Here is a 14,721-nt window from a genome sequence, read left to right as displayed (position 1 = left end):
TCTCTGTCTCCTCACTGCCTTGCAGCCAAAGTCTGGGGTATGTAGGGAGGGGAGAGAAAAAAGGGGAGGCGATAAAAAGATTGGAGAGGAAAGGCAGGAAACCTGAGCGGGAGGGTCCCCCCTTGCTGGGTGTCCCCTTTCTTATCCCACTTTGGTGGCCACTGTCCTACCCTGGCCAAGTTCTGACCCAGCTTACTTTTGCCCTGGGTTGCCAGCCTGCTCCCGTGGTGACAAGTCCAGCTCCACCCAGCCAGATTTAGCTGAAGCTGAAGCTCACCACTCTTCCCTCCTCTGCTCACAGTCTAAAAGGAGGGTGAGTTGCTGGCAGCCAGCACCTTCAGCCTGTGCATAGAAAACTGGGACCCTTCTCCTCCTGCTGCTTACTGTGCAGCCAGCAGACTCAGAGCTATTTCCTATGCCCCAGCCCACCTGGGCTCTTGCTCCCACTTCCTCCAGAATGAACATCCCAGCACTCTCGATGCTTAGTCAGCACCTCCCCCTCAGAGGCCTCAGACAAGCACCGGCTGGTCCCCAGTATACTTGAGAAGTGGGAGGCAGGCTCTGCAGATATCCGGTCCTCCCTTCTGAGGCATAGCACCTCACCCTTGCCCTCTAGTTTCCACAGGCCAGGGCAGCCAAAGGCCAGCGGGGCCCCGGACTCTGCTTCTCTGAAGAAATGGAAGTTTTGTTTTGTTTTGCGTCTTGTGGTGGTGGGGTTTTTTTTTCTTCTTTTTTCCTTTTGTACAGTATGAGGCTGCGCTTAATATTCTCCCAGGCTTTTTACTTTCATATTCAGACCACTGTCTTCCTACCCTGACCTCCTAAGTAGCTAGGATCACAGGCATAGGCCACCACAAGAAGTGGAGAAACTTGAGGGATTTTGACAGTTAAAGGAAAGGCTCTGCCTCTGTCAAATACAGTATGTGGCATTGACAATGCACAGATTCAGAAAGACCCAGTGATGCTAAATAGCAGTGAATTCTTATTTCAAGTTAGTGTTTAATATTTTCAATGAGCTCCTACCTGTGGGTCAGAGAGATAGTGCCATGCGACCCAACTGTGCTGATGGCCAGAGCTGTGGGCTACAGAGCAGAGAGGTGCTATCAAGTCAGACTGGAGGTAGGAGTAGCCACCAGGAAGAGGACTGGAATGGCTCTCCCTAAGGAATTTCTGTTGGAAGTGTCTTCCTTTTTCTGTTGTTCCAACTGCCTGAATATTTTATTTTCCTCAAAAGCTGATTAACATTCTTGAACATCTAACAAGTTCGTGGTAGGATGTCAGGTAAAGTCTGTGAAATCCAGTTGGAACTGTTCAGAGAGAGAATGGAGAGGGACACCAATTGCTCTATGCTGCCATGATGCTGCAAATATCACTTCATCTGGTATGTTGAGATTGTGAAGACACTCTATCCATGAATTTTTTTCTGATATAAACAAATTTCATATATTTTTATAAGAGAATATGAATCTCTCTAGAGTTTCTCATTATTGATTTCAAAGGGCTCCATTATGTCACTCACCTTTTAATGTGGATCCCAATTTCTTGGTATGTACTGATCTATAGATCTTTTCTGTATTTCCTCTAAAAGGCTCTTATAAAAGCCAAGTGAGCCCATACCTTCAGATTTAGAACTGGTGGTATGGCTCAGTGATAGATGATTGCCTAGCATGCACAAAGCACAGTGTTCAAACCCCAGCATACCAAAGTCAAGTCCATATTGAGTGGTGATGTCTACAGTGGAGCAGGGGCAGTATTAAGACTATGGAGTATCATCAAGCCCTGTATCATGGCTGTGGGAACACTTCAGTCTTCTCAAGACTTGGTAGGCAAACAGAAGCAAAGCTCTCTTGGAGCATACTAGCCAGGATTCTCTTTCTCTTCTTGTTTATCATTGGGTTTTGAAGGTTCTCAGAGATGAGAGCCAGCCTGATTGTGGAGCATCAGTGCTGGAAGGGCTTTCTACTCATGTTGCCATGGTCCCCATCTCATCCTCTGATGAGGCCAAGGCTCTGGGAAGGTACATATCCCCAAGGGCACAGAGCCCACCAGTGCCAAAGCCTTGAGGAGGTCCAGGTCTCAGGTCTCTTGGTCTTCCTTTGTCAATCAGTATCTGACCTTACCTATGGGCCTAGTGCCTGTCACCTACCAGGCATGACACAGTGAAAAAGACACACAAGGTCCTTACTCTCAGGCAACCTCTAACCTAGAGGGAAAGGGTAGTCCAAAACTGAAATAAACAGAAACATGCAGTAAAGTGAAGTATGTATTCACAAAAGTGCTTCGATCAAGGACCTAAAACAAACAAGGGGAAGGAGAGGCCTCCCCGAGGAGGTAACATTTCCCAGACCCCAGCAGGGGGAGAGCATTTCAGGTCAAGGAATTCAAAGCCAAGGGAGGTCTATAGCAAAAAAGGAAGGGAATGCCATGTCCTGGATCTGCCTGTACCAGAAGTATGGGACAGGAAGACAGTTTGGAGAGAAGCAAGGATTTTGCAGTGCCTCGTGGGCCCTGGTAAACAGTCCAGAGAATATTGTAAGTGTCCTGTGACATGAGCAGATGCACCCTTCCTCTCCTACCCAGCACTAGGGATTAATCACAAGGTCTCATCCATTGTGGCAAGTGCTCTCCGACTGAATCATACGCCCAGCAGTGGTATGGCACTGAGCTAAGGAGCGAGACAGAAGCAGGTCAGGAAGATAGGCTAAAGGTCCCTGCAGAGTTAAGGTGAGATAGGATTGGGAGATGGCCTCAGATATGCTGGCAGAAGTGGCAAGAAGAGAGCAGATTCATGCCATATTGTGTAAAGACACTAGTGAGGGTTTGGCTAGGAGTAGGGTGGAGATCAAGTAGGAGAAGGAAGCAGCAAAAGTGGTTCTCACTTCTGGCCTGAGCGACACTTGCTCCCCAGTACCAAGAGCACTCTGTAGGAAGACTTATTCCAGTACTGTATCCAAGTCTCAGCCTCCTCCTGGCTGACAATGTCCTTTGGGGTCAGCGAGAGCCAATACTTTCCTGTTTATCAGGTGGGGAAACTGAGGCACACATGGGTTAAAGTGAAGCTCCTTAGAGAACTAATTATATAAACTAGATAAAGAGTCAGGGGGCTGGGAATGTGGCTTAGTGGTAAAGTGCTTGCCTAGCATGCATGAAGCCCTGGGTTCAATTCCTCAAGACCACATAAAAAGCCAGAAAAGCCAGAAGAAGTGCTGTGGCTCAAGTGGTAGAGTGCTAGCCTTGAGCAAAAGAAGGTCAGGGACAGTGTTCAGACCCTGAGTTCAAAGCCGCAGGACTGGCAAAAAAAAAAAAAAAGAACAAGGACTTGAATCCCAAAGCAGCCTTTGGACAACAGAGCCATGAAAACCAAGATGAAGCATAGTGAGACCTTGAACAAGTTATAAGACCTCTCCAAGCCCATTTCCTCATAGCAAGATGGGGAAGTAATAGACTGTGCCTCATGTGGTATTGCCTGAGTATTCTCAGTCCTTACTCAATATTGCTGTTGCTAGTTCCAGGCATACTGTTCAGGTTGAGCCCAGATCTTTGTAAATGCTCAGAAGACCTGGTATCTATGCTTGCCCTGTGCACAAAGGGTGTCTGTGTGCCCACATCACAGCAACAACCAGGCCCTGCCCCAGTTTCAGTAGCATCTTTGCTCTTGGTACTTCGCATTGCCTCCTGAGCCAGGCCTGTGGGCTGAAGTAGGTGCTTTCTCCCCCAGGAACATGGAGGAGGTGGGTTTGAGGCCAGGAAGCCTGTGAATCCAGCCTATTTCCAACTGCTCTAGCTGACCCAGGAAGGTGGGACAGAAGCCAGGGGTGGGGGCAGAGCTAGGGCAGGATGGGAGGGAGAGCAGAGGAACAGGGTGAGTAAGAGGGAGGGGACAAAGGAGGCTCTGGAAAGAGGCAGCCCTTAAGTAAAGGCACAATCATAGTTCTACAGTCTGGCCTGTCCAGGGCTCCTGTGGTGGGTGGTTTGGGGGAGCCTCTCCCTATATTCCTCTCCCTAACTCACCCCTCTGAGATGTCTCCTTTATTTGCCTGTTCCCAGGAGGCAATTGGCACCCAGTGCGGCAGGAGAGGCAGTTGGGCGGGGTTCCTCATTTTTTGCCCAGAGCTATTCCAAAGGGAGTGTCTCAGCAGGGTACACAGTGATTAAGGGGGAGGGAGGAGCGACATTCACTGTCCACTGCAGGACCCAGCGGGTAGGCTGGACAGCGGCCAGCTCTCCCCCAGGCTCTTGGCTGGCTGTAATACCATTGGCCCTGGCACCGCCCACTAGCCTACCCAGAGGCTCCTTCCAGAACAACGCTTCCAGGAGGGGCCCTGGGGCAGGCTGGACTGGTGCCTCCCCTCTCCTACCTCTCCCTCTAGTGGCCCTCCCCCAACTTAAGCTGGCTTTAAAAAGCTGTTCCAGTCCTCCCTTCAAAGCAGCCCTGCCCCACACCAAACATCCATAAACTAGTTCTACCCCCACCCTCATAGACCCTTGCCTAATGTTTTATCCAGTGAGAGGACATTCTGCTAACTTGTCCCATGCCTCTACCCCTTGTCTTCACTCCTGCCAACTGACAATCTCTTTTGTTTATAGCAGCACAAACTTCCAGCTGCTTGGTCCACTTCCACCTGGAGCCCTATTCACATAACATGCTTCCTATGCAATTTGGACCCCCTGGCCATTCTGTAGAAGTCACACCCTATTCCTTCGTGGACAGCACTGTATGCCCTTTGCCCACACTTCACCCCCTGTGCCTTATCTGCCCTGCAGATGATTGGTTCCGTCCCAGGGAGGTTCCTGCTGCTCCTACTCACCTGTGGGCCCTTGAAGCAAACCCCTTGTGGGTGCACAGCAAACATATTACCTGCCCAGGTCTGGGAGTGGAGCGTGGACTCACTCAGGATTGGATATTTAATTAGTGACTTTGTAGACAAAGGGATTTGATTTTTCATTCTTTGGCTTGGGTGTTCCAGGAATACGTGGGTTTTGATAAATTTTAAAAATAAACGGAGTCATTCAATCTTGGAGGCTGCCCACCTGCTCTGATGAAGTCCCTCCTCACCCCACTCTCCTTATCACCCTGCCCCTGATCTAGTGTTCCCTGCCCTCTGTTTTCCCAAAACCAGAGCCTTTCTCCCCTCAAGTTTTCCTTCTCCCCTCCTACCATGATACAGAAGAGCTTCTTTCCCCTCCTCCCCCCACCCATGGGTTTTGACAGTTTTAGGGAACCACAGAGTGACCCTTCCTGCAATGATTTTTGCCTGCCTTTTTGGGGTGTGCTTTCCTGGGGTGCCCCATCCACAGGGTGATCCCAAGAAGACATGGATCATTAATGCTGGGGTATCAGGCAGGGGCACCTGCTGGAAGGGTTTCTTTAGGGGGAATGTTCTAGGGGCTCTGAGGATCATAGCTCATGCCTGGCTCTTTCTAGGCTCTTGTGGCATTGGTATCTACTTGGTCTTTGGGATGCTCGAAGTTTGTGGTAGAGTGGCAGGCCATGGCAAAGCAACTCAGACGCTGATGTGATGTGGACATACTAGGGCAGCTGGTCAACAGGAAGGAATCCTTCCCCTGGCTCCTCCCCCCTTTCTGAGAACGGCCAGCTGTTCTGGAATTAATGGCAGTTTTCCCCAGGTGATCAGACAATTCCAAGGGAAAGAAGCCTGACAGAGCCAGCTGGCTGGAGCATCCCCACTGGTGGTTTTCAAATAGGGCATGGTGTGTGCTTTGAGGGATAGGTTGGGAAAGCCACCCCAGATGTGACGATTGGCATCTCTGGCTGACATTTGAGTCATCATTTGTGTGATGTGTGCGTTTGCTCACTGGTGGGAGAGGTGGCAGCGAAGCCCTCTTCTCAGTTCTCGTGTGCCTGCTGGACCACCACTGTTCACAGAAGCTCCTGTTGTGTGCTTAGCACCTCCGAGTCCTTCTTTTTGCTGTTTGAATGATTACTGTGCAGTGTTTGATTTGGTTAAGTTACAATCACGACCCTTTAAGGAGAAAACATATAATTCTAGTAATTTTATGGGGCTCAGGTTTCAGGCAAATGGAAACAAAATTGCCTCTAAAAATACCATATAGACACCCAGATTTGAATAAAGCGATAATAATAATAATAATAATAATAAAAGGCTTCCCTTGCCTTGAGATAAGTGAAATGTGACGGGAGGGGGAGGTACAGAGAGACCTAGGAGAAAAGAGAGGGGAAGAAAAGCTCCCGCCGCCCTTCCTTTCATTTCTGCTTTACCTTCTCCAAAGCGCTGGGTTTCCGTGTCATAAAGTGAAGCCGATCGCCACACTTGGTGAGATGGTCCTGGTCCCGCGCGCTTCCAGTACAGGTGGACGGAAAGGGGGCTGCCTGCCAAATACTTCTGGTTGGAGGGAGGGGTGAGAGTGCTCGCTCCAAACCACTCCTGGAATGGCTTGACTCGCCCGGCGCGAATCAATGACACCCTCTCGCTGGCTGCCGCAGGCTCCTGGAGCTGCGCTGCCGCGTGGATCCCCGGATCCGGACCCTGGCGGCTGGCGGCGCTTGGGGACACAGCCCCGGACAGTAGCGTGGCGTCCCGAGGTGGCCAGGTGGGTTTGCGGCGGCGGCGGCTTGGACTGAGAGCGGGGGTGACCATCAGGGACACTCTGGGGAGTCCCAGCCGAGCTGTGTGTGGGGAGACGATGGGAAGGAAGCCTATCAGGGCCTCCGGGGTAGCGCCGCGGGCGCACAGCAGCGGCCCCCACCCCTGGGCACCGCGGGCACTCCCGATCCTCGCCACGGGGACCCCCGTGGCCAGGGTGGAGCCCCAGGACGGCTCAGGTTAAGGCTCCAACCCTCTAGCCTCTCCGGAGAGCGTGTTGGGGAGCGGGGCGCGAGCGCCCCTGCGGAGCCCCTGGAACTAGGGGGCGATACCTGTGGCTTTCCGGGTCCCGTGGACCCTTGCCTGCCCACAGGCTCTTTTTCTTTTTTGAGCTAGGACTAGAAGAGGACTCTGAAAGGCAGTTGTGGATGTTACTTGGTTAGTTTAAATTTCTCCCTTCACCACCACCACCACCACCACCCCAAAAAAAAAATCCTTGGTCCTTCTGAGTGTCAGATGCAAAACTTGGGGCAAAACCAAAGCCATGGCAACTTGGCAGAAGTCTCTGGTTCCGAGGCCTTGGCAGAAATTAAAGAAAAATTGGCCCAAGTCACTAGGCGGGCTAGGGAGTTCAGTGCCTTTCGTATCCCCCAAGCTCGCATCAAATCCCGGGCTGAAAGGTAGGTAGGAGACACCCCAACTCCCCACCCCAGATAGGTAGACGTGAAAAACTGGAACTCTAGTCAAAACCCGGGTCCTGCAGGTTCCAGGCGACCTGGCGAGGGGAGCTCAGGGGGACTGACCCCATGTGTGCGCACCCCCGTGGGCGGCTCCCAGCCGGCTCCGTGGCAGTGCCTGGCCTGGGAAAGACTTTGGAAAGAGCTGCCTCCCCTTCCATCCTCCGCGTGGACCGTGAGTGTTGGGTGTTCATCCTGGTGCCCCCCGTGGTGAGGGTTCTCTGGGTGTTCCATTCTGATGCTAGTTTCTGCTGTCCAGGCTGTGCCAGGGAGCATATCTTTTGTTTAGTACCCCATACCTGGCTCTGAAGCAGTTCTGTGGTGGATGGGTGGAAGACCATTTCCCATCTCTTAAACTGCAGAATTTTGGAAATGTGAAGGAAGTGATTGAAACAATTAGGCAGTTTTCTCTAGTTCATCTAGGAAAGAGGCTTTGGGAAGAGAGAGGAATGCTAGGGGAGGGGGTGGTAAAGGGGATTTGAGGTGTGTGTGTGGGGAACCTACCAAGTTCAAGTTTCAGCTCTACTTCCCCCTCTGGCCCTCACAAGGCCTCTACTCTCCAGCCTTAGAAAAACCTCAGACACCCCCTCTGGATGAACTCTAGGAAGGGACAACAGCCTGGGTACTGCCACTATGTCCCTTTAAAGCCTATAGTGAGCTGAATGGGAAAAGAAAGCCACTCTCTCAAAAAAATTGTGCCTGACTGGGTAGATGGTAAGTTCGGTACTCCATGTGGTGTTTGGTATATTGCTCTGTGTGTGTGTGTGTGTGTGTGTGTGTACTGAAGCTTGAACTCGGGCCGGGGCACTGTCCCTTGGGGTTTTTTGTTTGTTTTTTTATGCTGGTTCTGGGGCTTGAACTCAGGGTCCAAGCACTGTCCCAGAGATTTTTTTTCTCAATGTTAGTACTCTACCAGTTGAGCCATAGATTTATTTCTGGCCTTTCTGGTAGTTAATTGGAGATAAGAGTCTCTTACATGGGTTTTCCTGCCTGGGCTGGATTTGAACTGTGTTCTTCACTTCTCAACCTTCTGAGCATCTAGGATTATAGGCATGAGCCATCAGCACCTGGCTGGTACTGCTTTCTAAGCTATCCCAAATCACCACCCTTAAGAGCCGCCACCACCATCCTCATCTATCTCATTTTACAACTGAGGACAAGGTGAACTTCCCCAGAGAGCAGTGTAGGCAGCACAGTATCCCTGGGTCCCTTGCACAAAATACTGAGGCACCTGTGCCATCCAAGTCCTGTGGCTCACATTTTGGATGACGGGACCTGATAAAACTAGATCTTACGAAGCTCCTTCTGTATGCTGCTGGCAGATACACACTCAACCCTCTAGAGAATCCAGAATCCATAGATGAGCTTTGCATGTCCATCAGTAAAACCAAGAGACCAAGGAGGAGATGCCTCCACAGTGCTGGGAAGGCCATATTGGGATCTGAAAAGGGGCTCTTGATGGCCAGAGTATCTGAGAAAGGCCTCAAAAAGGCAGTGATGTAGAGAGCCAGGGATGCAGCCCATGACAGAACATGTGCACAAAGCCCTGGGTTCAATCTCTAGCACCCTGTGAGTGTACATATACACAAATGAGGCTAAAAGGGAGGTGATATGGGAACAGAGACTTGAAGTAGGAAGATCTAGAGAGCAAAGCCTGGAGACTGCGAAGCATGGGGCTTGTCCTGCTAAGTGAGTGCTAAGAGATAAAGCTGGGAAGGCATGGCACAACCTGACGTGCTTTATGCTTTTCTTCAAATTTGCCATTGGTTATGGATGATTAGCTCCACTTTGCAGTTGAGGAAACTGAGACTCAAAGGTTAAGAAAGAGCTGTCCAGGAGGCAGAATTCAAAGCTACTTATTACATTCGACATCTTTTGGATCTTCCATCATATTAGTGGAGAAGGGAGTCACCCTGTTACATACTATTTTGTGTGGTATTAAGATCCTAAGTGTTACACATAGAATTAACTATTAGCCCAGATTTCTTTCATTTTAATCAATCTATCAGTAGTTATTCAACAACTATTATATTGGGTATTAGTGTTTCCAGGTACCATGTTAACTACTGGGCATTGGATAGTAAGTGAAATCAGCTGGTCCCCAGCCTCTATGAATGAAGGTAGGAACAGAAATACACAGCCCTCATTGGGACTGAGTGCACGAAGTGAGGCTTCACATGGGAAGGTATCATAGAAACATTGCTATAAAAACAGCAGTAGGAAGCCTAGGTGAAAATGAGAAAAGGAAGGGGCAGAGAAGTTGGAATGATAGTTGTTCTCATGTCAGTCTCTAGGACTTGTTCCAGGCTTAAGGGAACGATGTGGATTACACATAATCAGCTTGTTCCCCAAGTGCTCAGGAAGCTCTCTGAGCCCCTGCCAATCAGATGACTGCTTTAGGGTTCACAGTCATGTGTTCCCAAATGAGCCTGTACTTGGACACATCCTAGCTGGAGATGACAAGAGGCTGAGAGTAAATGGCTCCAGCAAAACCAGGATTGGAACAAAAGTCTCTTGACTGTGGTTCTTATAGCAGCTTTCCCTGGCTAGCCAAGACAGTTTCAGGGCTCAGAAGAGAGCAAAGACCCCCTTTCTCCACTGTGTCTGCATTTACAGTATCATTCCCTGAGGCTCTGATCCTTCTCTGTTTTAGCTAACCATTTAGCTCTCTCTTAATAGAGTGCTGTTGGATGGATATTTGAGACAAAGCAGTCATAAATATTCTGGGATATCTGACCTGTTAACTCTCCTTCCATCTTGTACGGTATAGTTAGTATAAAACAGCTACCTCTAATATTAACTGTCACTTTAAGGATGGTGAATTGATACCTCTGTCTCAAAGCACTTGCCCATCCAGGTGATACTCTGAGAGCTTCCTTTACCACAGCTGACAGCACTGTCCAGGAACATATGTTTCCTCTTCTTCCTTAAAAACAGAGAAGACAAGGAAGAAAAACCCTCCTAGGTCACAATGCATTTGATCTTTCACATAGCATTGCCAGAATAAGACATTTTTCTTCCAATACTGAGATGACCAGCTTGATGAAGGTAGCAAAGGAGTGCTGCACTGGCTGTCTTCAGTGTTTATAGCAATTACACAGGTGTATAATTGCACAGGGATGTTTGTTTGCTCAGTCAGTGTGTAGCCCTACAGGTTGGGCCAGGGAGAGGGCTGTTCAGTTTGTTTTCCTTTGGCTGGGAACTGCAGAAATGAATAGAGGGAGGGGAATCAGGTTGAGAGATTGTTGCCAAGAGCAATTTGGAGTCTCCTTCATATTAGTCAGAGATCATGTTTTTCCTTTCTGAAGCCGCATGCCTTGTAGCAACTTCTACAAATGGCTTTTATTTATTTATTTTTTGTGGTGTGTGTATGTGTGAGTGTTCACACACACGTTTTAGTTTTTGTTTTGAATTTTAACTTGCTAGACTTCTCATGACTAAGCAAAATTAATTAGTTTAGGAAGTGGGGGTGATGAAATGGGCCCCTGATATCATACATTTTACATGTCATTGCTTAATGAATTTGAATACTGATCAACCTTGAGGTATCATGATGGGGTACAATGAATAATTCCTTTGAAGGGAAAGTTTATCTTCAGTGGATGACATTGAAAACTGAAGCATAATTTCACTTTCCCTCTATATAGCTTGATCCTGTGTTTACACAAAGAGGAATACTTGCTCTCTTCTGTTGCATTTGCTTTTGCTCTGTTTGGAAGTTCCCTCTACTTGGGCCTGACTTGAAAGGAATCTACTCCAATAGGCCTCTTTCTAGCTCACTCTCACCATGCACCTCCCTCCACCATTATAAGAGGCATGCAGGCTCAGGGAGCCCAGAACAGAGAATGTTGCCTGGCCCTAGCCAGCCTCTTCTAGGACAGGAGCCCTGGTGCAGGCTGTAATCTACCAGTCAATAAGTAAGTCTATCTACTGAACAAATTGAATGAACCAACTTCAAGACCCCAGACTTGAAAAATCACCTAATAAGACAGTGTATAAATCTCTATTGTTTTTTTTCAGATTAGATACAAACCAGATGCAGATATACACATGACCTGAATGATATATAATTGGACTTGGCCTTCAGGAAAATCTGTGCTGCCTGCACACATGTATGTACACATGCATGCAGGGCTCTTGCCTGGTTTTATCTATGGATTCTGGCTGACTATTGAGTTATTTCTGCAGATAAGACTGGCCCACTGGTCTTCATGGAGCTACTGAAAAAGGCCACTGGAGAGGGGACCCTGCCTCTGTTAACACCTGCCTTTCTTAAGCCCTACAAAAGACTATGAGAGGTTACCCCTAGAGGCAGAACTGAAATAACCAAAAAGTTTCCTACTGATGATTGTTTTGTTTTTGATTTTCAGTAACTACTTTATCATGATGTAATTCAGTGTATCCATTTAAATGTATATAGTAGCTATAGAATATTACCAGGATTATGAAACAGTCATTGCAGTCAAGTTTAGATAATTTCATCACACTAAAAAGAAGCCCTATACCCATTATCAGTCACTGACCAGTGTATCCCTATCCTCTAGTTCTAAGTCAGCAGTAATTTATACTCTGGCCATTTAGACCAAAGAATGTGTGGATGTGGCATACAGATGGAATGATATAGGCCTTTTGTGATGGACTTTCAATTAGCACAGTGCTTTCAAGAGAGATCTGTTTTGTAGCAGGTATCAGTACTCCATTTCTTTTTATCCTTGGATGGATATGCCATACTTCATTTGTCCAATCTCTAGGAGATGATTATCTGGGTCATTTCCACATTCTTGCAAATAATGCTGCTATGAATATCCATGTGTATGTTATTCATTGTTCATGTACATTGTACATCATTGGCATTGGGTTCATTTCTCTTGGATATATATCCAGGTTACATGTGGTTCTGTTTTTAACCTGCAGGGGAATTACTAGACTGTTTTTCACAGGGCCTGCATCAGCAGTACGTGAGCGCCCCAGCTTCTCCATATTTTTTTATTAATAGCTATCTAATATTCTTGGTGTTTGGTTTGTGGAGACAAAGTCTCACTAGTAGACCAAACTTGCCTCAAATTTGTAATCTTTCAGCCTCTGCCTCTCTGAGTGTTGAGTTCCTAAACTGTGCCACCACACTGGCAGCCATCTATTTCTAAGGAAGAAGTCAGTGTCCAGGAAGTACTCTGGAGTTAACTCAGTCCTGTATTCCACAGTTGTCATGTGAGTCAGTGGAAGCCTGGAGCATCCCCAGTGCTCGCCAAGTCCATGTCTCTTCCTACCTCCATATTGACTTTTCCCTCTATAAACATTGCTTTGAGTAGTTGGATGCTCAGTTCCCCACTGTGTCACAGATCTGCAATGAAATAATTTGAATCCATTGTTCTGGGGCCAATTGGGATGACACTCTCAAAAAAAAAAGGTAACTTTGAATTAATTAGCATGGAGGAATTCACCTTGTTTGAAAACTTTCAAAGATTACAGAAATTTGTCTTTCCTTTGAATGTGATTATTAGCCATTCTGTGGCAGTAAAGCAAACCTCAGCACCAGAAGGGAAGTCCAGCAACTTCCCTGGAGTCATTGGGACAGAATTTGGCCATTATAATCCATGAGCCTCCTGGGCCAGGTTCTGCTAGCCATGAACTCTTAGTGCTTAGTATAGCAGTTCCCAAGCCTGACCACACATTGTCAGCACCTGTGAAGCCTTTTAAAAGGTGACAGGTGCCCAGGCCCTGTCTGAGAAGGGCTGATGTAGAATGGAAGTAAGTAGAAGGGCTGAAGTAGAAGTGAGGAACTGTAGAGCTGGTCATCATGAAGTATGAGAACACTGATCCCATCTGTGCCTCAGTTTCCTCACTCCAAACAAGGAGAAGGAGAAGCTGATATTTTCCCAAAGAGTTTTACACAACTGTTTCAAGCTGATCAGTTTTTAATGGGCCTGTCATTGCATGACAATTAATTTGTAAAGAAGTGTTTTGTTGCTAAAACAGCTATAGAGAGTTCTTGGCTAATTGGCTTCTGGGGTTCCACTGGAAAGATCTGAGAATCACTTCTTCACAGCACAATTGTCCCAATTGCCTGGAGGAGGATTTTATAGGAGTCATACAAATGGCTCTTAGGTGATAAGAGTCATGCTTTTTGAGGACAGGGACTAGGTCATCTACTAGTGCTGCTCTGGCTGGCTGTATGGCCAACTGTGATGGATAGAATTTGACTTGGGACCATTCTCTTCTCTCTACCCCTGTGATATCCTGTCTACTTCCTTTGAAGCCTTTATAACTTTTCCTGTAGCCTTCTATGTTTTACAGTAGTCCAGAGGTTCATTCCAGTACTCATTCATGTATTCATTCAGCATTTCCTGAGTTCCTCCTATAGATAACAAATGGGCTAAAACTCTAGTCCTGTCCTCAAATAATGTTTTAGCACATTTTAAGCAGAGTAGCAGCTCAAGGCTAGTTCCCAGAGGTACAATCTTCAGGGCTCCTTGCTTTGATTGAAGGAAAGTCGTGAAGACATTTGAATTCATGGCATATATGGAAGAGAATCGGTCTCAAACTCTGTGTCTGCAAAGCTTGGTCTGCTCCCCACCTTTCCCACAAGGTCTCAGCCCTATTCAAGATACTTAGATAGTGCTTCCCGTCATTCTGGTCTTAGCCAGGGACTTGCCCTCCTCTTCAACTCCCACCTGCTAGGAGAAGGCTGGTGGAGGAGGGGCAGGGAGGGCCAGTTTATTCAGAGATCTGAGCTCCATGCTCCAGCCCTTGGCTCTCACCCCATAACCCTGACTGGACAATTCACAGGACAGCTGTGTGCTGAGGACTGAAATAATCAGTGTTTATTAAAGCTGTTGGAGGGAGGGCCAGTGGGGGAGGAGGGAAGTAAGGGTCGCATTTCTGCCTTCCAACAAGAGAGAGGCCAGGTGAGGAAACTTGAGGCCAGCTTCCATGCCCCATGCCCAGAGCCTTCTCCCTCCCTTCCTGGGGAATGACACACAGGGAAGGACATTAGAGCCTGCTTTGGGGGTGTTCTGAGAGGTTTTTTTTTTAATGAGGGAAGAACCTTGACGGTTCATTTGAATAGGGATTAATGTCTCTGTGGCCTGGACCTGTAAAGAAGGAGAAATTCGAGAAGAGTAGAAGTTGCAATAAAAGGAAACAGGCTTGATCTGCTTCCAACTGATCAGAAGATCTTCCAGTTGGCAGCTTTGAAAGGAACATGTTTGGGGTAGTTTTCTGTGTGTGTGTGTGTGTGTGTGTACACGTGCACGCGCACACGTGTGTGCATGTGTATGTGTGTGTATCCTTGGTGAATGCCTATACCTTGGGTCTCTAACCAGGTGAGTGAGATACTTGGAAGTTACAAAGCCACCCTGAGTCTTTAGTTTCTAGTTTGTTTTGTTGTTACTTGTTTGCTTTCTTACTTTGGGTTTTAT

At 47.7% G+C, this 14,721-nt stretch overlaps 1 protein-coding gene across 2 annotated transcripts in view; it reads left to right on the top strand.

Annotated features, from left to right (window-relative positions):
- The window catches only part of Zbtb7c (zinc finger and BTB domain containing 7C), a 220,380-nt gene that overhangs the window by 134,660 nt on the left and 70,999 nt on the right, over positions 1-14,721 (top strand). The window contains exon 1 of one of the 2 annotated variants that reach the window (XM_013018907.1): positions 6,208-6,573. The exons of the other annotated variant lie outside the window; for it this stretch is intronic. Within the exon in view, the coding sequence (XP_012874361.1) occupies positions 6,440-6,573 (134 nt within the window). The 5' untranslated portion in view covers positions 6,208-6,439. Of the gene's footprint in view, positions 1-6,207; positions 6,574-14,721 lie in introns of those variants that run through there. 2 annotated transcript variants of the gene reach the window in all.

This window comes from Dipodomys ordii, unplaced genomic scaffold, assembly GCF_000151885.1.
Source record: "Dipodomys ordii isolate 6190 unplaced genomic scaffold, Dord_2.0 Scaffold43, whole genome shotgun sequence".
Taxonomy (NCBI): Eukaryota; Metazoa; Chordata; class Mammalia; order Rodentia; family Heteromyidae; genus Dipodomys; species Dipodomys ordii.
This window is presented reverse-complemented; position numbering and strand designations above follow the sequence as displayed.